Genomic DNA, 24,072 nt, shown 5'->3' with positions numbered 1-24,072 from the left:
AATTCACATTGGTTCATAATATAAAAGCAGAAGGGCTAGCTGTTTTAGAACAATCACTGTGTCTTTTTTTAAATTATTTAAAGATCAAATTCACCCTTGAGATATGTGCATGTTAACTCTTACTGGGCTCAGTTCTGGCTGACAGGGTTTGGGAGAATGCACCGTAGAGTTGTAGTTTTGCTCCCCTTTGAAAGGATTCAGCATGTGTTCTTGTCTACATCATTACAGCACTGCTGACAGGTACAGAGAAAGAGAGAGGGACTATAGATCTCCCAGTGCTGGTGGTGGCTCTAGCCCAGCTCAGTGTCCATGCTATCCCCTACTGAAGATGACCTATTGCACCTTATTGCTTTCTTCTGACTCATGCACCCAAAAAAGACAGTCACAGTCTGGGCCAAAGTATTATTTTTAGGGAGTATTTTTGTCACCTGCCTCCCCATTCCTTTGTACTGGATAACTTACAGTGAAGGGCCTTGATTCCCTCTAAGTTCATTTGAGGGGAGCTGTAGCAATGCTTGCAACTTCATTTCTCCCAGGGGCGAGGGAGGAGCATGCAATATAGTCCCCAAAATGGACAGTGTTGGCTGATAATGGGCCAAAGCCAAGGCAGCTGGTGATGAGTTTTATAAGCAAATCCATTGGGCAGCCTATGCTGCTGGAGCACAAACACAATTTAAATCTACCTGGTGGACCCACCATAGAAGGTGATGGTACAAACCAGTCTGTGCTCCCCACCGATGAAATCTCCCTCCCATGGTGCACAGTGGCAATCCTTACTACAGCAGATTTCTCATCTGGAAATATGCATGCTTCAAGTGTAAACTGTGATACACAAACACAGGAGTAAATATGTTAACAGGGCCGACTCTAGGCACCAGCAAAGCAAGCACGTGCTTGGAGTGGCACATTTCCAGGGGCGGCATTCCAACCACCCTTTTTTTTTCGGGGCAGTTGCGCTCTTGGAGCTGCGCCACTTAGACAGGGTGAGGGCACCACGCGCCCGGCCGCAGCGGGAAGGGGAAGCCCCAGCCCCAGGATGCTGAGCTGCCAGGGCCCAGCCGCTACCTGGGAAGGAGGGGGCAAGTCCTGCTGGGGAGCCAGGGCTGCACTGCCTCATCTGCGCACTGGTTGCTGTGCTGCCTTGTGCCACACCTTATATTGGAGCTTATCTGCGCGGCTGGGCGGGGAAGGAGGTAAAGCCCCTGCAGGCGCTGGGAGAAAGTGACATCACTCCCTCCGTTTCCAGCACCAGCACCACCTGAGCTTGGGGCCGCAAAAAACCTAGAGCCGGTTCTGTATGTTAACCCTTTCTATGCTAGAAAATTTGTATATACAATTATTTTAAACAATGTACCATAAAAATGACAGTTTGTAACAGAGCTAGAATGACTTGCAAGGATGGCAGTTTGTACTGAAGGTGGGGAATGTCTTCTGTAAACATACATGTAAAATGGGACACCAGTCAGAGCGGGAGCTGCTATAATTTTGTTATCCACATTATTTTAATATCACAAGTGTATAATAATTCAGATATAGTCACAGATATGCATTTTGATTTGAAACTTGAACTATTTACCTGCAAATGGTGGTCCTAGCAGTGCAGATATCCCATTGGCACAAATTATGATGCCGTAAGCATTTGCAAGGTGCTCTGTCCCCACTAAATCTTCAGTCACAACAGGCATGAGAGAAAAATACCCACTGGAAAATCCTATTAGGGCACAAACCATTGCCAGGCTAATATATGTATGCATTAATGGCAAAATAAGAATACAGGTGACAAGAGTGAAGTTAGCTGTCAGGAAGACATTCCAAGTACTGATGCAGGGTAAATCAGAGATGATTCCAAGGATCACCTTACCAAATATATGAACTATGGCTATAATCGAGGTCAAAGGAAATGCATCATTCTGTGTGGATAAATTATACTGTTTGACGATTTCTGGAAGATGAATAAAAGGAATAACAAAGCTGCTGTATGCAAACAATGCCCAAAACACAAAGGCCACAAATACTCTATTGGTAAAAAGTGATGTAGCCCCAAAGTAGCTGGAGTACCATGTTCCAAACCCCTTCTTGATTGTAACAGTCAGCTGGCTCACTCTCTTGAGAATGCAAAGAGCATACAAATGCTTTCCACGTCTGGTTTTACCTTTGCACTTCATAGCTTGAATATTATCAAGCACTTCGTCATTAGCTGGCCCTTCTTTTTTCTCTTGCTCTTCATGTAATATCCCATTAGATTTTATGGGCTTTGCGGAGTGGAACAGAGCTTTTGCATGATAATCTTCACTATTGTTTCTCTTAACACCCTTTTCATTGGCATCCTTCCTGGAAGAAAGTGGCCTCATGAGCGCTCCGCAGACACACAGGTTCAGAGACACAGCACCCTGGATGAACATTGCATTCCTCCATCCAAATTCCTTACAAAGATACTTCAGTAAAATGGTCATTAGAAATGTTCCAAACCCTGTTCCAGTGGTACTAAGTCCCTGAGCTAGTGCTCTTCTCTTCTGAAAATACTGTCCTACCATGACCACTGCAGGAAGATAAACCATGCCACTCCCAACACCTGTGAAAATAAAAATGTCACATGCTACTGTATTGAAATCATCCAGATTTAGCAAGGTATACAACAGGGATGCCCAAACTCTGCAGCAGCAAGAGCCACATTAGCAACATACCAGTAAAACAAGGACCATACCAAATTTGTATATAAATATAATAAATACATACTTTGCATTTATCATTTACTTTAATCCAGTATTCATAGTACTTTCCAAACACAAATTAATCCTTGCAAAGTAGGTATTGTCCCATTTTACATATAGAAAAACCAAGCCATATTGAGGTTAATGGCTGTTGATATTTTCAGAGGTGTTGAGCAGTCATATCTCAATATGACATCATCAGAAGCTGTGAGCGTTCAGCACTTCTGAAAATCAGGTCCCAAGTAACTTGCCCAAGGTTATGCAGCAAGTCAGTGGTAGAGGTGGCAATAAATGTACATAGATTTTAATTTTTAATTGTATATGCACACCATCATAATATTTGCTTGTACCTGTATATTATTTGACAGCAAATAGACATTGCTTGATTTTTAAGTTCACGAGTGATGAAAACCTGCAGCTAGTCAGTTTTTCCTCACTTCGCAACTACAGGGTGGGGTGACTGTAGGACACATTTTAGAACTCCATGGGCTGCATTTGTTGCCTGATCCAAAGCCCATTGCAACACTGCATGCAACACAGTATCTATAGGTGTAATAATAGAAAATGACAGAGGGGAACATCTCCCCTTAACTTTCAGCTGTGAGGGAGGGGGCTGACAATGTCATTCCCTCTTCCCTCTCTCTGCCCCGTGATTTTTGCTGGCTGTGTAGGGGAGAGGACAGAGAGGAGAAGCTAAGAATAAAAGATATTACCACATCAGCTAATAGATAGGTGTGGCAGCTGTAATTGTACCCTCCGGCCAACAGAGGGCTCTCTGTCCCCCCTTCTCCCATTGGACAGGCATGTCAGGATCCTTATATGGGCCCTTCCCCTCCAGATATGAGGGTTTGAGGAGCTTAAGGGGTCTGGCTCCCTCTATTCCCCTCCCTAGGCCAAAACCAGGGGACACAGCTACAGGGGATGTAGGGCCAGGACAAAGGGGAGACAGCTGTTGGGGTGCACAGGCACTGGAGAGACATAGGGGAAGCCAAGAGGGATATTTTGGGAAAGGGACAAGAAGCTGGAAGGATGTGGGGGAGGTGAAAGAGCCTGGGGTGAGAGGCAGTTTGGGGAAGAGAGAATGAGGGGCTTTGTGTTGAGAGGGTTAGAATGAGTCTGGGGAGAAAGATGGGAGAGACTGGGAGAGATTCATGGAGATGAGCCTGGGGGTTGGAGAGAAGACATTGGAGGAGTTTGTTGGAAATAGGGGGTCTTGGAAGATTGTACATCGAGAGGAGTTAGGAAGAGGAAAAAAATAAACTGATGGTGTTAGCAGGAGGGTGGGCATGCAATGAGCCACCTGAACACTAACTGCACTGCTGGGAGGAAGCCAAGGTAAGTAAGTGCTGGAGGCCCTTTTTTAAGGGCAATGGAGAGAAAAGAACAGGTGTGGGAACCTTTTTTGGTATTGCAGTGAACGGAGGTCTCATGGCATTGCAGGGGAATATCCCTGACGTCTCCAATTTTTTACCAGAATTACTCCACTGATAGTGTCTCAGTTCTTCTCAATCTCAATTGAAACATCCAGTCAGATTTCTCTAGAGAACACAGATATGGTTTTCATGTTAGCTGTTTATTTCTACATATTACAATCTGCAGTTCAATAGTTTTGGTTTGGTTTCCTTGGACAGGATGAAAAAAAGAGAATTGATTCCTTTGTACCTAAGGGTACTCCAGATATAAGGAAAGAGTCGTACAGGCTCCTTGCCTGATGAGAGTTAATTATACATCACGGTTTTGATATCATTGTGATCTCTAATAGAATCAATAAAATGATACCAACCAGAATAGAAAAGCAGAAGAAAATTCTTTACAGAAATTCTGCAGATTTTGTAGAAATTTCTTTAAAAGATTTTGGGGGGCAGGCAGCTTCATTTCAATCTCACCAAAATTTCCAAAAAGATTTATTTTGTCCATATTCATCACTCTTAGCTTTTTCATACAACTTGTAGTTTCTGATTTATCCTTTTGGGAAAGACCAAAAAATCAAATCTTTTTTCCACCAATTGAGCTCAGTGAGAGCCTGAACTACATCTTGCTTCATGTTGCAAATGCATCTTTCTAGAGACATTACATCCAGAGCCTCTTCAATGGAAGTGTTGCTCAGATAAGAAACACAAAAATTGTCCCTTAATTATTCCTTGCAGTCATGTCTGCCATCCTGTCTCACAGCTGTGAATAACTACCTTCTGATGAGGGATTCTGGGATTGGAGGTACTCTAGTGTGTGACAGACAACCAGTATGTTAAAAGCTCAGACCATTTGAGAAGTTACAACAATCTACAATATGTGACTAAGTTATGTCAGACCTTACATGTCTTAATGAGTTTGGAAAGATAGTCCTTTTCAGGGCAGCGGATCCCTTAAGGGGAGTTGGGCCCAGACTCATCTGTGATGACTCAGCTACCTCCCAGATGAGACTGAAAAGCTAAGGATCAGGTGATGATTATGAAAGCCACCAAGTAGGCTATTTGAGAAACAGCTGTGGGGAGGTTCCTGAAAGAGTAGTTATAGGAAGTAGTTTGGTCCATAGAGCAGGGTAACTCCCAGGCAGAGAGTTGGTAGGAGAACTGAGACAAGTGCTTCCAGGAGCAGGGAGGCTCTGGCAGGAAGCCCCTGGACTGAGGAGCAAGGGGGAAGAGGAGGGTTTGTGAATAATTCTCAGGCAGGTGTCCTATACAGTGGAAACCTCCAGGGAACAGCAGGCCTCTGTAGAAAACTCTGGAGTTAGAGGCTGAAATGATTGATGTGCTGTGCTAGCTTTCTGTAGAAATAATAAAGCTGAAGCCCTGGGGAAAAGAGCCTGAACCAGATTATGGGTGTGGTGTCATTCCTTCCTATTTTGGGGAGGCAGGCCAGAAGCCTTTGGTGTACTACAGTCATTGCTCGACAAAGGCTTATGTTCTTCCTCTATCTATGCAAATAGAGACTTTTTTTTGTACATAAAGGATTTTTGCTTATGGTATAGTGCTGTAAAGATGTAGTCCTCACCCTGAGCATATCACCAAACCCTTCCTTTATAAGTTTATTCATCTATTAGGCTTGCTACAATTCCTTCATTTCAGTGGAGAGATGTGTGTGTGTGTGTGTGTATATGTATATGTATATGTATATGTATATATATTTTCTTCTATTGTGCTCATTAAAAGTGTAAATGGTTTTCCCATTAACTGAAATCCCTATGTCATTTTCTGTGAGAGAGCAAGAGAAATTATGTGGTATGGTAAAAAGGTTTGGCTGCATCTCAGTAAAGTTACACCAATTTGGCTAAAGGTAAAAAGCTGGAGAGCCTCTAGGCTGAAGTGACCACCTTTTGAAAAGAACTGGAATCATGCTGGGTGAAGCCACTACAACAAAAAGATGGATTGAGCCACGAGGTACATCTGTTAATTGAAGCTAAGATCATACATAAATCCAAAGACATGGGACAGTGACAAAGCTACAAGGCAAAGCCACAACCACGCTCCTGCTAAAAAAAAAACCACCAAAGAGCTCTACCCCAAAGAAAAAGAAAGATAAAGGTTATTTTCACATATTGAATATCATCCATAAAATAGTGTGGCTGAAGAAAGAACAGAAGTGGGTGTTGCTAAGTGAGATACTATAAGCTGTGAGCAAAACAGTACAATCTCTGGTTTTTGGAAACCCTGAAAGGGATCTGAACCTCAACAGAGAGATCCTTAACTTAGATGTGTGCATCCAGGGAGACTCCTCTCCAGAAGATCAGGAGGCCACTACCACAGAAAAGTTTATTTGTTGTGAAATACCAGTTCTGTTGACAACACAGGAGGTGGCAAAGAGAGTCTACCATCTAGGTACACAGGTGCCTAGTGTAAATTATGACATGCCACAGACTATGGATGACCACATGCATCTTATGGGCTACATACAACAGAGAGAACCTCAGATCCTGGTTACTTAATTTTTTCTGATGAAAATAAGGGTATTGCCAAGGACTGGTTGCCATGATAAGGATATTGCCAAGCATACTGGTTGACTTCCTGGTAGCAGCTAAACAAAAAGTGCCTCCCTGCCTGGGGAACATGGCTAAATGATATATTTGATCAAGTCTACATTTTGGATATAGATTGGCTCTTGAGCGGGAAGCTTTGTGATAGGATAGTCTGCCCTTTAAAGGCAGTTTTGCCTAGAAGTCAGCCCATCTATATATAGATATATATAGAGAGAGAGAGAGAGTGTGTGTGTGTGTGTGTGTGTGTGTGTGTGTGTGTGTATGTATATAATTATATTGCTAAGGGAGATATGGATAGAGAAGAAGCAATCCTCGGAATGAGTGGTGCTTGGGAGGAAATCCCATCACTGTCTCTTTAAGAGCCCAGGACCAGGAGCCTTTCAGAGAGGGTGGGGCAGAGCTCCCCTCTCCCCCAACAAATTGCAGATAAACTGGGGTAAGGAGACCAGCATAAAGATAGCCTTCTCCCTCGTATCGGAGCAGACACCAGGAGATATCAGCAGGGAAAAGCTGATCTGTGGAGCACCTAGAGGGCTAATTAAGGGAAAGTGCCAGCTGAGGGAGAAGCTGGCAAAGGCCCTACAGTTGACTAACCCACAACTCAGCTCCAGAAAGAAGAACTGAGGGCTCCAGCTTAAGAAGGACCAGAAGATTTGATTAAAAGAACCCACTTTCAGAGAGGAGAGCTGGGGAGGAACTTCAGTTTAAGGAGAGAGTGAGGGGGGTGGGAAATACAGCACAGTTCGAAGTTGAGGACTCCTGCTTAAGGAAGCACAGAAAAAGAGGAATCCAAAGAAGGAATGGGGAAAGGTTCCAGAACAAAATAAGAGACTGTTTCCAGGCACAGGAAGAAAGAGTATCTTGAAGGAAGGAACTAGCAGGAGTGAGCCTGAGATGAAAAAATGTCCCCGGTTTATCTGAGTAAGTTCCTAGTTATGCTTATGACTGTTACTAATAAATTAGACCTTGGAAGAGGGGGTGCTTTCTGACTAAAAACGGTCTTTCTGGACTTGTTTATAAACCAAGGCAGGACCTGCCTGCGGTGCCATCCCTGACTGAAAGGTGGCATGCCTGGGTGACCTCTATGCCATCCCACTACTGACAAAACATCTTCACATGCTGTATGATGGAACTTGCATGACAAAAATAGCCATTCGATCTGATGCTGCTCTCGCTTTCACTGGTATAATTCTGTTAAAGACAATGGAGTTATGCTAATGTAAAATGGTGTGGAATAAAAATCAGGCCCATTGGACTACAATCTATCACTTGCATCAGTATTAATTTGGAATAACTCCACAGACCTCCAATTGAGAGCACAACCTTGCCTATTATGTCTAAAACTATAGAACAATAACATTAGTCTGACTGTGCAAGCTAACTAAAAAAACTAAAACTGCTTGCAAACTAAAAGAAAAATTGTTAAATGGTATTTCCCCACCTAAAATCACTTTATCAGAAGTTTAAAAAAAATCAAATGTTAAAATGACCCAAGAACGATCTTCACTTCTCTCATGTTCTCAGCAAATAGACTTCCAGAAGACATTGACACTATTTAAAAGAATTTCCAAATATAAATATTGCTTACCAGCTGTCACGCCAAATGTAATGAAGAGGTAATGTACATTTGAGGCATAGGCACTCAATACCCAGCCTAGGGCATTCAAGATCCCGCCAATTATTGCTGTCTTGCGGCACCCACATGTGTTAATGAACAAACCAATGAAAGGACCTGTCACAGAACATGAAGAAGAATTTGCTAAAAGGTTAGTGTAAAGCCCTTACTGTGAAACTTATTAAAAGCCTTAATTATCATTTTCAAACAAAATATGAAACAGTTTAATTGAAATTGTTAAATGCAATTAAAAGAATTATTTTTTCCTATTAACCCCTTTAGGCCCTCAAAAATGTCATTCAGTTAACCCCGTTAGGCCCTTGGCTAATAACTCTGCCAATACCTAAATTCAAAGTTCTTCATTTCACCTGCAGAGGCTTATGATAGTGCAAACGCTTAGTAGACCACAGAATCCTGCCCCGAAGTCCACTTCATGCTGCTTACCAAATTACCAAATTAGTGAAAAACGGTCAGCAAAGAATGCCCCCTCAGGAGTTTAATTCTCTGTTAGAGGAAAGTCCACAGTGATGGTGTAGCTGCTTCCCCGACCCAGCTATTCTCCCCAACCCCCGCTCCTCTGGGATGAGGGAACCGCAACTGCTTCCCTCTACCTGCAGTATTCCCCTCCCCACATACTGTAGTCTCAGGTGGAATGAAGGTTCTAGCCACTGAATCTACATTCCTCAAGAGATTCATTAGGCAAGATGTGAGTTAAGCAGAAGACCAACTAATTTGTCTGTTGCAATGTGAAAATGTCTGCTTCCCTGCTCTAAAGAAGGATTTTCTCAACTCAAGGACCACATTCACACTGGCTTTCTCTCTCCCAGAGGTGTCATGATCCAGCTGAAATGAAACATTTTATCCAGTACAGCTGAGAAACATTGTGCTGACTCAAAGTGTGTGAAAATGAAGGCCATATCTTACAGAAAAGATCCACCCTTTAGTTTGATTTGTTGCTGTTTCACAGTCTCTGGAGCGGTGGAGATACCTTAATTAATTAATTAATTAATTTGATTTATTTACTGATCTATAAAATGTACTCTGTTATGACTTAGGTACATGTACAGAATTTAATAACATCATTGGTCCATTCCCCATTAACTAAATTCTTGAGGAAAAGATGGGTCTTGTTCCATGCCTTACAGATCAACAGATGGGCTCTTTTGGACAGCAAGGAAAATGAATTCTAAACTTTTGAGCCCTACGGAACACCCTTTCAATAGTTCCCTGACACTTAAATCTAGGGCTTGCCAGCTATAACATCCCAGTATACCTCCAGTGCCAATGCAGCACATTTGAGTAGCTATATGCCTACTCACAGGGATTTGCCCATGGTAAATCACAGAGCATAAATTAGCAACCAATCATATCAAGCTGAGTCTGGACATTCTTGGAAAGATACATCCCTTGTAAATTTGGGAAACTTGTGAATGATATAATCCATTTCCCAGATTTTCACTCTAAACTATCCTTGATCCTTGCATCAACTTTCAGAAATGTCAAGCATCACAACACCCAGCAAACTTAGTGAGGCAGATGACAGTAGTCTGTGAACCACTGTCAAATACCATGGGTGAAGGAACTCCACCATGTACAGTGAAAACAACATCCACAGTATAAGTCTTTTGTCACATTCAGGGGCATGCATATTTGTAGAATGTCTGCTATGTATTTAGTGTGCATGAAGTAAGATTTGTATCTTGTGCAGTGGTTGATATTACTGCACATAAACATCCTGTTCCTTTGCTTATGAGATGTATGTTTTGCTTTTTTAATGTGATTCCTGCATTTGATTTAACAAAACTGTCTTTATTCTACCTAAGTACCTGAGTACCTAACAAAATTATAATATTCAGCAGGATGTCAGAGTCTTTTAAATTGCTACTGTGTCTTCTAATATTGGTCCTAAACTGTTGATGTTAGTGATTCAGACTCAGTGAATGGCCCTGCACTGCTTGTCATGGATGTAGTGGTGGGGAGGGATAGCTCAGTGGTTTGAGCATTGGCCTACTAAACCCAGGGTTGGGAGTTCAATTCTTCAGGGGGTAATTTAGGGATCTGGGGTTTGGTCCTGCTTTTCTGTGATTCTGTTTAATCTATCATAGCACTTTGTCCTGTGGATCCCATTTGATGCTGTTATTTAACCACCCTTATAAATGTTTCACAGAGCCTGTGACAGATACTACAGGATAATCTATTTACACTCAGGTGAAGGGGGGACAAATAAATGTGGTCTGTTTAACACCCAAAATATGGCACCTTATATCCGTGGGAGTGCAGACCTGGAAAGCCCTCTCACAGGCATTCATGCAACAGATAAATACACCTGGCAGGTAGAGAAGGATTAGAATTGCTTCTGCAACCCTGATGATCTAGATTAGCTTAGTCACTATACAGATCTCTGAAAGCCAACATCTTGCCATATATATAATATAGCCTTTAAATAGCACAGAGAGCAGAATTCTCTGCACTGATTTAAGTATTAGTGATGGTATCAACTTTTACAGAGGCAGGTGGTGCATCCCACCACTCCGCTGAAAATAAGAGGCCTGTCTGTAAAACTCTGAAAAAGAAATATATAAATAAGCACAGAGGATAAGTGGTTAAATGCTGCTCTGAGAGCTTTAGTGATTTTAATGATATTTTAACTATTATAAGCCTTTGTGACTTTGGAACTTACTTTTATCCCAAATTATCTTCATTGTTAATTATTAATGATTGACAATATTTCAGCTAAAAGATACTTTAGTTACTTGTTTGCCTTTCATTCTTGAAGACCAAAAATAAACTACAGTTTCTGAGTATTAGGAAGATACAGGGAAATGTGGACTGTCATAGCATGATTCAAGATTTACCTTGCCCTCTGTGAGGTTTGGTCAAAACCTGCCCTGACTTGGACTCCTTGGCACCCCATTGAAGTAACTGAGATTGCACAAAGTTTAATCATGTAGGATGTGTACAACTAACTCCAGCAATATTGACAGACATTTCACATAACATAGATTAGAGAATATACTCATTTTTCTGGGTTGAACTAAGACTTAATGGGACCCAGCTACACTAATATTTTGGGGTCTTTTAGGGACTCCTCCATCTTCCTCCAAGCCTCCCCTCTTCCAGGCGGGCTGTTCTTTTTAGTGGTTCTTTTTAGACTCTAAATATGATTCTATCCAGCCTTGCACCTTGTGCTATCATTTACACTTGTGTAAAGTAGGTATATAGCACAAAGTGGGTATAAGACTTTGCACTCATTTTGCACATATGTAAATGACAGCACAAAGCATCAGATAGTGAAGAAGCAGTCCCTAATTCTGTTCCTCCCAGCCTTACCTCTTGACTTCCCAAGTAGACTCCAAGACAGACTCCAAGCTTTTTGGAGGGACTATTATTTTTCTCCCATTCCTGATCCTCCTGCCATCTGATGCAGCCCAGACCAACCCACCAGGTAGTTAGCTGACACCATTCAGAAATATGTTACATGACTGCCTACTGCTCTTCCTCCTCGCCTCACTGTTGTTTCCCCCCAGCTTCACTGCTGCTCCCTGCCTCCCTCTGATTATCAAGAGAGGGATAGCTCAGTGGTTTGAGCATTGGCCTGCTAAACCCAGGGTTGTGAGTTCAATCCTTGAGGGGGCCATTTAGGGATCTGGGGCAAAAATTGGGAATTGGTCCTGCTCTGAGCAGGGGGTTGGACTAGATGACCTCCTGAGGTCCCTTCCAACCCTGAGATTCTATGATATGATATTCTATGATATGATATTCTAAGACATGGCTCACATGCCAGGGTATGTCTACACTGCAAAGAAAAACCCGTGTTGCCAAGTCTTAGAGCCAAGGTCAATTGACTTAGGCTTGCCTGGCTTGGGCTGCAGGGTTAAGAGCAGCAGTGTAGACCTTAGAGATCAGCCTGGAGCCAAAGTTCCAGAAGGAGGGGCTTGGAGCCTGGACTCCAACCTCAGTGGGAATGACTATGGGGCTATTTTTAGCCCCACAGCCCAAATTAGTCGCTATGGTAGACAACTGAATTTGGCCTGGTGACTTTAAAACTACAGTTCAAGAACACTATGGCCTACTCAGTTACCATATTTGAATAGTGCAAGAAAATACTTGCATGGGGGGAAATACTACATTAAACCAATACAGTTTTGCAATATAATTATATTGGAACGTACCTACGATCAATGTAATACCCATACTAAGGGAGCTAACCCATGCAGTCAAGCCTCGACTTTGACTGAATTCTTCAAGCCATTCCATGTTAAGTATTCCAAGGGCCATTTGTGACCCCATGATGAGTATATGTACAAGGAAGGAAGAAAGGACAATCATCCAAGCCCATCCGCCATCAATGTTTGGATTAGGCTTAAGTGTCTTAGTCTTATCTTTTGAATCATCTTCAAAATCATATGCAATATCTTCTTGAGTGGTGCACATTTTCCCCACAGTATTCTGAAACAAAAAAAATAATGTTTTCAGTATGCACAGAAAACAGGTACAGGTTTGTAATAGTTATTTGTTTTTATTTGTTAACAGTTTAGATTAAACTAGTTCCCCAACCTATTTTCCAGCATTTGTTGGGGTTTCTACATACAGGAACAGTATGAGGACCACAGGGCAGTATTATTCAGCCACAACCTTAACTCCATTTCTACAAGTAAATAGGTAAGAGAGCCTCCCGCTAGAGCTGGTGAAAAAATGTTACACAAATATTTCTGAATTTGTTTTGCATTTTCAACATTTTCAACTGTCATAAAGTATCAACCAGCTCTATAGTTCCAAAAATGGGGGAGGGGGATTTTACAAACATTTTTTTCAAAGTTTCTTGTTTGTTTTGTTTTTAATTGAAATATTTTGAAATTAACATTTTTGAACCTCTATTTTTTTTTTTACCTCTATGTACTGCTTTTCCATGAGAAAATCTGTGGGATTATGATGTGCATCTCTCCCTTAGCCAGTCTCAGGATAGCCCTGCCTATTCTACTCCCCCACACACTCCTGGGTTTCATGAAGCAGGGACGGTGTTCCAGAGGTGAATGGTACCCCTTTCTCCCATGTGGGAGGGACGAGAGCCACACGTGGAGGGCTTCGGGAACAATTTAGATCTTGATTTTTTAAAAATGAAACTGTGTTATAACAAATTTGGACCATAGCTATATTTTCACTATTTGAGTTTCAATGCAGATGTGTCCTTCATATGGTTTTTAGTAGTATAACAGCATTTCAATAAATTTAAATATAAAATGCATGGAAAATCATACACTCTCTTTGTGTGTATGTGTGTTGTGTCTTTCTGGTTTTTGTACTTACCTATGTGATGTATGTGTGTTGACTATAATTTGCCTTGTTTGTCACTTTGGCCCAGATCCACAAATAGAAGTTTGGAGCCTAAATACATTTGTGGATCTGGGCCTATATGTTTCTGCTTTAACTTTACTCACGTAAGACTGGAAATGTCTAGCCTTCATGGATTGTGACTGTGGTCCCATAATAGGACAAGTGTCATCTATATATGATGTAGCGTCTTCTGCTCTCCCAGTAAACTTGGATTATGTGTTTTTGTGTTCAAAATTATAAAGCTTTTAATGAAAAGGAAATAATAAATAAAGATAAATCAGATTACCATTCTTTCTGCAGCGAAAACCAATTGTAATCTTGGGATTTATTATTTTTACTATTGGTGGGACAAGGGTGAAAGAAGAAAATAATGAAAAAATATTTAGATTCCGTGATCTTTGAGATGTTTTGCTTACATAAATTATAGAGCAGGGGCCTGATCTTACCTTCCTTGCACAACTCAAGCTCCCATTAAAGTCAATATGATATATAATTATATTGTTAGGCTTTCAATTATGCTGGTGTAAATCCATAGTAACTCCACTGAGATCAGTCAGTTACTCAAAATTTATGTCAGTGTAGATCAAAATCTAGCACAGTGGGAAGGTTTGGGTGCATAAGGTATGGAGGACTGGGTCTCAAATAAATTAAATTGATTTTTGGTTTGTTAGTCCCCACGAATGAAGAGCACAAGCCAGAAATAATAAAAATAATTTCAAGTGACTCCACAGGCAATTTTTAACTGGACGAGTCAAGATGCCGAACCAACTCTCCATTTATCCTGTGATGTATTGAAATGTTACAATACTGTGAAGCACCACGGAGGTTTCCATGGAGACTGGGAACTTTAGTGGTACAAGTTACCAGAGAAGGTGTGTTTTTTCTGTCTCCATGAAGAAATGGAAACAGGAGGTGGCTTCAGAAACAGACAAAAGAAAATATATTAGAAACAGTGAAACAATTTCTGGTGGTCTTCTATGTACCACATTTAATAGTATAATATGATTCTTGAAACAATATCTACTTTTAAGAGATTAAATGCATAACTTAAAAGTATGTGTGTGATGTTTTTCAATAAATAAGAGACCTTGTTCATCACTAACAAAATCCAGTTCCTATAGAATTCAAATGATAAATTAAATTCAATGGAGCAAATGTTGCCTTCTAGTACATCTCAGTGACATCCTCACACAAACAACAATCAACACAGAAACAACAATAAACAGACATAATAAGAAGCAAGGCACAAACAAGACAAAGCCCACAGAATGGTGACATCGGTAAAGCTTTATATAAGTATAAAGGAGGACAGAATTTGGCCCACTAGATAAAATTCTGCTCTGATTCACAGTGGTATAAATCAGAGTAATTCCACCAAAATAAGCGAAGTTACTCTGGATTTACACTGGTGTAAATTAAAGGAAAATTGTGTCCAAACATCTAAATTCATTAAAGCAAAGAGTGCAACTGATTCTGAACTTGTACAGTATCTCCTTAATGCCAAAAAATAAGAATCAACAAATAAAATTAATGGGTCATAGACAAATATGATAGGACAAGATACTATAATGAAGCAGTGTTCATGGCAACCAAATATTAAAGTAGTATTATGAGCAGGACTGGCCTTAGGCATTTTGCTGCTCAGAGCAAACTTCAATATGTATACTGCCCTCCTTCCCTCAGGCCATGATATTTTACAAAAATAAATAAATACAAATCTATAAAGTAAGAGCAGTGAGTTTTGTTGTATTTCACCTTCCATTTCTAAAAACAATTGAGAACCTGGACTGAGTGTAATGTGAGTAGGCAGTAACCATTTTTAGCAGGCTACACTTGGAAGTCTACTGTAACACAGCAAAAAGTGTGGTACCCACTTAAATCATCTACATGAACAGTTATCAAAACTACAGGATAAAGTAGAGTGGTTCTCCATCCAATGGATCTTAGGAAGAGCACTGGAAAAGAGCTTCTCTGTGCTAACTTATAGCAATCTGATAACCTAGGAAAAATGTAGTTGTCCTGGGACTAAACTATTTTCTATAGTGACTGGGAAGAACTGTTGAAACTTTATAGACTTCATCTATTAAATTTTATTTCCAAATTAGTAAGAAGTAGGATGACCAGATGTCCCATTTTTTGGGGACTTTTTCTTATATAGATGCCTATTACCCCCCACCTCCTGTCCTGTTTTTTCACAGTTGCTATCCGGTAAACCTAGTAAGAAGTTTTTGATAAAGAAAAGTGTAAGTGCCCACTGCCAAAAGATTATGTCAATATCAGGGCTCCTTCTGGGTTAAATTCTGTTTTCAAATATAGCAGTTCGTTGGTCAGTGACAGGTTTCAGAGTAGCAGACGTGTTAGTCTGTATTTGCAAAAAGAAAAGGAGTACTTGTGGCACCTTAGCGACTAACAAATTTATTTGAGCATAAGCTTTCATGAGCTACAGCTCACTTCATCGGATGCCTGTCGGTGACATCACTCAAGATTTTACATTCGGGAAACCGAGAGCATAATTTGACCAGTATATATTTCTTTTAAACAACCAGGTAAAGACTGCCAGGGGTTGAAAGAGGGATCTCACCGACTTTTTAAGATGTGCGGGCGGGAAGCCCATTCTGATGCACCTTAAAAGTTCCACAAAGATTTACAAGAGAGAAATTATCTCCTGTGAATTTCCTAAAGAGCCCAGGAAAGAGGCTATCCAAACACTTCCAGATTATGGCATTTATACATGCTATTGCCAATTATTTGCAAGCCAGCAGAACTTCAAAACTTGTCAAAAGCAAAACTTCTTTTTATGTCTTGCCTCTACGTAAAAAATTCCATATAAAAACTATATTAAGCAGATTAAGTAATCAAAAGTAAAAAAAATGCAGACATCAAGGTTACAGTATTCAGCCCTACCTTAACTCTGATCCCTTTTACATATGCATCATGATACGAGGTAAGTTCCTGGGGTGTTGTCAGTAGAGCTAAGAGTGGTTTACATTAACAGAAGATTTGGCCACTGACTTTAATGATAAAAAGAAAAGGAGTACTTGTGGCACCTTAGAGACTAACAAATTTATTAGAGCATAAGCTTTCGTGAGCTACAGCTCACTTCATCGGACACGAAAGCTTATGCTCTAATAAATTTGTTAGTCTCTAAGGTGCCACAAGTACTCCTTTTCTTTTTGCAAATACAGACTAACACGGCTGCTACTCTGAAACCTGTGACTTTAATGATGTGATCATTTACTTCTTGCAGTACACGTGTAGCTTCTTGCAGTACACCATACTAGTGTGTGTGCCAGTCAGCTTATATGAAAAATATACAGAAAGTTGTACTTGCACAATATACTATAGATTAAGTATAACAAAACAATAGTAAAAAACTGCTCACATATGTAAGCTGTCTAAGTTTGTAGCTCAGTTACCTTCATAGTTAACTGTCTCACCAGCTGCACTGCAACTAAGGAACACAGGGACATGTCTGTGTTCAGCTGAGGTAACTCCACAGTGAAATGCCTCATTCACTGAATTATGTGTAAAGAAGGTTGCGCTGCTAGTTGAAAGACAAATCTAAAGTACATGGCTGCTGATTATGGGTTCCGTTAGATTGTCACTAGTCCTCACCAGGCAACATAGGGGAGTAGGAAGGAATAAATTACATGCATGAGAGCAGGGACTCCATACTTCCCCTCACAATCAAATGGTGTGGAGGAATTGGGGAGTGCCATAGCTGTGCTCCACTACACACCAGCTAGTAGAAATGGTCAGGCACCAGCAGATGTGCCCTGAAAAGGAGTGAAGTGACTTAATACCCACTTGTCTTCAAAGCAACAGGGAAAGAGGAGAGGGATTGTGCCTCTGAGTTACAGTTCCTTGCTGGAGTTCTTCCTGGGTGGTAAAGCTACACACCATCCTTTACAAAGGCCCAGTGAGCCTAAAGGCTCAGTTTATCCCTATATTAAAATTCATTGGGCCAGATCCTCAACTGATGTAAATCAGTGTAGCTCATTTATGCTGTTTTACATCAGCTGAGGATCTGGCCCATACACAAGAGCGAAGAGAACTAATTGTATAAGAAGTCTAAGTCAATAAAGATTTTCTGAATGATTATGGTAATGAAAATAATGAGGGATACAAGAATGGGAAAAATGCAATATATTACACCGTTTGTCTAAGGTTGTAGAAAATAATGTTTGATTGACATTATAATCTATTGTTTTAGAAATAATATGTCATCATCTCACTAAAGATTGCCCATAAATGTGAATCTCTGAAGGTTGAATATGGAATCCTAGTTTTTGTATTTCCTGATCTCAAGTGCTTAACTGTGCAGCTATTCCATAGATTTTGAATGGAATCCACAAAGTAATATTAATGGCCTAAATTTCAGAAATAAAGAGTAATTTTCAGTGCCTCAAGTTTTGAGTGCACAGTTTGAAAGGGCCTGGTTTTCAGGGGCCTGGTTTTCAGAAATGCTCAGTACCTGCTCTCTCACAATCAAGCCCTATAAACTGTCTCAGATTGCCCAAAAAAGAAAAGGTATACTTGTGGCACCTTAAAGACTAACAAATTTATTTGAGCATAAGCTTTCGTGAGCTACAGCTCACTTCATCGGATGCATTTGGTGGAAAATACAGTGGGGAGATTTATATGCACACACAGAGAACATGAAACAATGGGTTTTATCATACACACTGTAAGGAGAGTGATCACTTAAGATGAGCTATTACCAGCAGGAAGGAGGGGGAGAAGGAGGAAAACCTTTTGTGGTGATAATCAAGGTGGGCCATTTCCAGCAGTTAACAAGAACGTCTGAGGATCAGATTGCCCAAAGATTGAGGCACCCCAAACCACTAGTCATTGAAAATGTAGTCTTGATTTATCTATATGTGGGTTATATATTCACTGAACATTGTATAAAACTTCCTAAATACTAATACTGTACATAGTCATTTTTTTCTTTTTTGACAGGAATGAATGTTGTGTATTTTTTAAATAATTTAAAACAAAAATGACTTAAAACAGTAACATTTTTTTCAGTGGAACTTATGTCCAGCAATGATACTCATCCTATTTACAATAGCAAAGAAACTGCTCATTTAACAACAATAAGGATGGCCCCAAACAAATAAACTGATATAACAAAGTGATCTGAGTTAGTGCCAGACTTGCAACAACATCCATTAACCCTGGGTAAAAGGGAAATGCTTATTTTTATCCTGTATGAACTGGATTCTGTCTCATTTTTATATTTAGTCCAGAATCTTTATGTAAATATACTCACAAGCAGGAAAGGTCACTTGCAATACTTGTGCAAACTCTCAAATGATAAACAGAGCTAGGATTGGACATTTGGCTGCTCTCCTCACTCATGACTCAGCACACCCCTGACCTATTGCATTGTACTGTGGATATATTTAAGTAGAATGTAGTACCTTAGAAGTCAGAAAAGCAGAGGACACTCTTTGCAACTGCAAAATCATAAAGAAATTATAGCAAAGCCATACATGTTTCCCACAACCGAATAAGATTGTGAGATCCTCAATCACAACAACAAAGCATGATACTCCCACCCTGACTCCCTTCACCTGTGACTGGGTTTGGATGTGGAAGTAGCTTCTAAGAGCCAGTTTGTCAGAAGAGCTCAGAATCAGATTTCAAATGCTCAGCACCCATAAGGGGTGCCAAATTTTCGAAAGAGCTCAGCTCCCATTTAGACACATTAATAAGAACCAGATTTTTAAAGTGCTCAGGACCTAGCAACTCCCTCTGTAAAACAAGGCTAGATTTTCAAAGACTCCTCATCCAGTGTGCACCCAGCATAGCAGTTTCATCTACTAGATAAGACCCATTAAGTCTAATGGGATTTCTGCATGCAGGACTGTCAGGTGTCTGCCTATCTCCCTTAACTAATTGAGGAGAGTGAGAAGCAACTTTTGCATGTTAACTGCCTTCTCAGGTGAATTAATAGTTTAATAAATATTAATGCCAGAAAGAACTATTATCATCATCTATTCTGACCTCATGTATAACTCAAGCCATATATTTCATCCAGTGATTCCTGCATCTAGCACAACTTGTGGTTGAACTAGAGCATGTATTTTTGAAAGCATCCAGTCTTGATATATACTTTACTTTAAAGAGTATAAGTGATGGAGAATTTACCATATCCCCAGGTAACCGGTTCCAGTGGTTGATTATCTTTCATGTTAAAAGTATAGAATATTGCATTTTTGTGGCAACTTTCATCAAAGAACTCTAATTGTTTTACAAATAGTAATGAATTTGGCCTCACAACACCCCTGCCGGGTACCCTAAATAGTAATATCCCCATTTTACCAAGGCACAGAAAAGTTAAGGGCAACATTTACAAAGTGGCCTCCAATTTTGAGTGCTTTAATTTTTGGTTGCTGAGCTTGAAACACATTTAGCCTGATTTTCAGGTTCACACCTCACTGACTTCAGTAGAATTGAGAATATACAGCACTTAGATGAATCATGCCTGTCTTCACTTGCACAAACATGAAGGCAATTTAGGATGGAGGCTTCTTTTGAAAATGTTGGCCTAAGTGAGTTGGCCAAGATCCTGCATGAAGTCTGTGGCAGAATCAGAACAAGAACACAGATCTCTGTGCCTCAACTACAACACTATCATTCTTGCTCTCTGGCTATTTTTCTCACTCTTTGATATTGTTATAGGATCTGTATGATGGATCTTGTTCCTGATGTCATTCTCTCCCTAGGAGCATGTAACATGGTTATTAGGGGAAGCAGAATATGGAACTAAGATCTGAGAACAGATTTGGTTTCCCTCCCATTGGACTCCAGTAAAGGAGAGCCTTACATCTAATGAAATGTTGGTTGTGGAAATGGTTTTAGAAAATATTCCTGGAGATGGATGTTTTTTCCAGATTGTACATGTGGGGTTTCCAGGATTCAGATCGTATGTCCCCCCAAAATTTAAATCAGGACCATTGACTCAGAAAGTAATACCACATAGTACGCTTCTCAGAACTTGAGTCTCCGCAGACAGACACACAGACAGAGGCTGGCAGACCCCAGAGACCACAGAATGCAAAGGGGTTAACGCTTGCCCCGAGTGTGGGGAAAAGGAGGAAAATAACAGGAAACTGAGTAAGCTGCTCCTTCGCTGTCAGCCTCCAGTGGCGGAGGGGAGATGCCTCCAGCCGTGATGATGCTTTCGGGCCGGTTACCACCCCTGCAGCCTCCCTCTGCCAGACGGGAGCACAAAGAATGACCGCTAGTTACCCGGCTGCTGCAGCAGCAGCGCTTCTCGCCCGGAGCCACAGACAAAGCGGTGCCGCCTCCCCACGCAGCTGAGCTGAGCTCCCTTCCCGGAACCTCCCTCTCTCCCGGTGCGGCTCCGTGACACGGATCCTGCCCCCTCGCCATGTCTCGGTGCCCTTCAGCCCCTATAATCCACGCTGCCTCTAGCGCAGCCTCCCCTGGAGCGCGCCGTCCCAGCCATACTCACCGCTTGGGGCCCGAGCCGCCCGCAGGGCTTTAGTCCCGGCTTTCTCCGAAACTTGCAGCTTTCCTCCAAGCCCCTGGCTTTGTTGCCGTCCTGCCTATCATCCTCAGCCCAGGCTCCGCTCAGCCTCCCCCCGCTAGCCAGCCGGTTCCCTCCCCTTGGCCCGGAGGGGTGCTGGACTGGGGCTTATTTTGGGGAGGAGGCTGCGGCCGATCGCTGCCCTTTTGCCCCCAGAACAGCTCGTCTTCTGCATGATCCTGTATCCATTCAGGGCAGTTTCAGAGCTACGCGCTCTCTCATGTGCCAATGATACCGGCTAATTCTGGTTTGGCGGAAGAGATTTGCAATCCTCTCACATGCACACTCTTGTGGTTGGATGAAGTTTATCGCTGCACAGGTTATTACTGGAAATTTACATCTAACTCTGAGTTACAAGAGGTAATCCAATAAAAGCGGCTAGTAAGCAAGTTTTGAATGGCAATTCAGTTTCACTAGGCTGTATAACCCTCCCTTTGGCTGTGGCAGAGCACACATTTTCAAACCACCCCAGGAGTAAGGCTTGCAGGATTGGCAAAATGCAGTGTGCTGAAAAATATTCCTTCATCAGGAGAATGAGTTAAATGTACCCCTGAGTTTTCAAAGCACCACACAGAGATCAACTGTCCAAATGTGGCATTTAATGAGGCATTCTTGAGAGTGAATTTACCAAGGAGGATACTGTCATGTTATTCTATTCTATAAGTTCTGATAGCATGCTCCTCATGGTAGTAACTGAGTATTTTCCAGCAATGCGTTAAACAAGGGGACTAACATCTGTCACCTGTTTGTTCTCTCATCCTCTGGATCAGGGGAGAAGGGCGTGCAGTGGAGTGTTTTGGTTTGGAATCATTTTATTTTCATATATATTGCTAGATGTTTCTGTAAGGTAAGGCAAGGTCAAAGAAATGTGCATGGCACTTACAACAGAAGATGATGAGGTTTGTGATGGTCCTTAGTTCATTTGGGATTTCCTTCTACAGTCTTGGGCTGGCCCCTCATCTTCTGGACAGGCAAGCTTTACCCTTATTGTAGAAAGTTCCATTGTGCTAGAGGAGTGAAGTTGTCAGCCAGGGTCTTTATCCTGGAGCCTTAGATGGTCTTTTAGATATGTTGGGCCTAGGCCCTGGAATGATAAAATAAAAGATAAGGACTGAGACCTTGAACTTGATTCAGTAGTCTATGGGAAGCCAGCACAGAGAGAAGATGACAGGTCTGAAGTTTGTGATAGCCAGCATTACTAAGATGTGCTTCAGCATTCTGTACCAGTTGGAGTTTCCTAAGAGCAGAAGTTTTCATGCCCGGGTCTATTGTATAGCTGTAATCCAGCTGAGAGGTGACAAAGGCATGAATAACTGAGGCCAGGTCCACGTTCATCAGGATGACCACGGTCTTGCAATGTTAATTGGCCAAGTAAGGCATTGAAATGTTGCAGTATAAGATAAAAAAATGATGTGAGCAGTTTATTTTAATTTTATTTGTTTTCCTGGGTTCAAATTAATATTTATTATCTAAAATTTTTTTAAGTGGATGTAGTGTTTGTGAAACATACCAGATTGGCAAGCCAGGAAAGGGAAGTCTTCCCTTTATCCACAAAATAGGTTCAGCAAGAGCAGCCAGCAGGGCAAGCTTACTCACACCTCCTCAACAATGTTCGCACAAGAGAGGCCTGTGGAGAGCAATGTCACCTTTATATCCAAGTGGGCCTTGACCCATCTGCTGACGGTCAGTTGTTCTGTGATTAAACATTTTAACAAGACTATCTAGAGTTATAATAGTTCATGATAACACAAATTTTATTGGGGATATTAAACTTTCTGCTTCAGAGCATAACCCAGTCTCTAATGATTAGAGATCAGAATGAAACCTAATATTGGGGCATATTATGGCTGAGCAATATATATAGATATAGATATGCTGAGTGGTATGGCTTCCTCTAGAAGTTGCAGGGTTCTTACACCTTTCTTTGAAGCATCTAATACTGTCAATGTTGTAGAAAGGATACTGAACTAGATGGACCTTAGGTCTAATCCAGTTTGACAATTCCTGTGGGTTTTTTTTTAATTGGTTTCTAGCTAAATATAAAATCCAGAGGGGAGGGGAGGCAGCTCATTGTGGTGAAAAGAAGATACAAATAAAGAGGAAAGAAAAATGGAACAGGAGAGGAGTAATCCAGAGAATTCAGCAGAAGGAAACATGTACAGCAGATGAGTAATCTTTATTTTCCTCCCTCTCCAGAGATAGGAAATGTTGGTAGTGTACAACTGTGGCTCACTGAGTAAATGTCAAAGAACAGAGATAATAGGTCAGATTCTGAGTTGCAGTCTGGCCCCTTTTAGCTGTCGTGGCAATGCAAATAGTCCTATTTCCCATGTTGGGAATTTCCCCAGTGTGAGGGAGACCCCAGTTGCATAGAGCTGAAAGAGCCCAGTTGCCCTCAGTGTCTCCTGGAAGTGGGAGGGGATATGACCAGAGTGCTTCTGCTATTATTGTGATCCCCAACTGGCAGGTGGCTAGGTAAGTACAGTTGGCCTTGAAATCAGGGAGCTGCAGCTGCCACCTTTGTGGTCCTGCTCTCAGCTCTACACAACTGGGGAAAGCTGGGAAACTTGCTCAAGTCATTGGGTCTTTTGTGTGCCATTCTTTCTGATGCCTCCATATCTGCAATGCATATAAAACTAACATGCATAGTCTTTTGCTGGCTGATCAGATGCAGGTTCTAGAGGAGGAATATGTGACAAAGCATCAGCCACATTACTTTCTCCTCTAATGTGTTCCATGGTAAAATCATATCGTGGAATTTTACATCCTTGGCAGTGGATTCTATGTAGAATCAGAATAGATTTGTTAGGTTTTAGCATGTGAATTATATGGTTATGATCAGTCATTAGAATGTGGTTTTAGGAAGGGAAGGAGTAGT

The 24,072-nt window shown here is 41.3% G+C and overlaps 1 protein-coding gene across 1 annotated transcript in view; it reads right to left on the bottom strand.

Moving 5' to 3' along the window:
• SLC16A14 (solute carrier family 16 member 14) overlaps positions 1 to 21,470 on the bottom strand; it is a 29,430-nt gene extending 7,960 nt beyond the window's left edge. The window contains exons 1-4 of the mRNA XM_038416268.2: positions 21,120 to 21,470; positions 12,472 to 12,748; positions 8,273 to 8,416; positions 1,577 to 2,572 (exon numbers count right to left, since the gene is read on the bottom strand). Of these exons, the coding sequence (XP_038272196.1) occupies positions 1,577 to 2,572; positions 8,273 to 8,416; positions 12,472 to 12,733 (1,402 nt within the window). The 5' untranslated portion in view covers positions 12,734 to 12,748; positions 21,120 to 21,470. The remainder of the gene's footprint in view (positions 1 to 1,576; positions 2,573 to 8,272; positions 8,417 to 12,471; positions 12,749 to 21,119) is intronic.
• Positions 21,471 to 24,072: the final 2,602 nt, after the last annotated feature.

Source organism: Dermochelys coriacea, chromosome 9, assembly GCF_009764565.3.
Source record: "Dermochelys coriacea isolate rDerCor1 chromosome 9, rDerCor1.pri.v4, whole genome shotgun sequence".
Classification (NCBI taxonomy): Eukaryota; Metazoa; Chordata; order Testudines; family Dermochelyidae; genus Dermochelys; species Dermochelys coriacea.
This window is presented reverse-complemented; position numbering and strand designations above follow the sequence as displayed.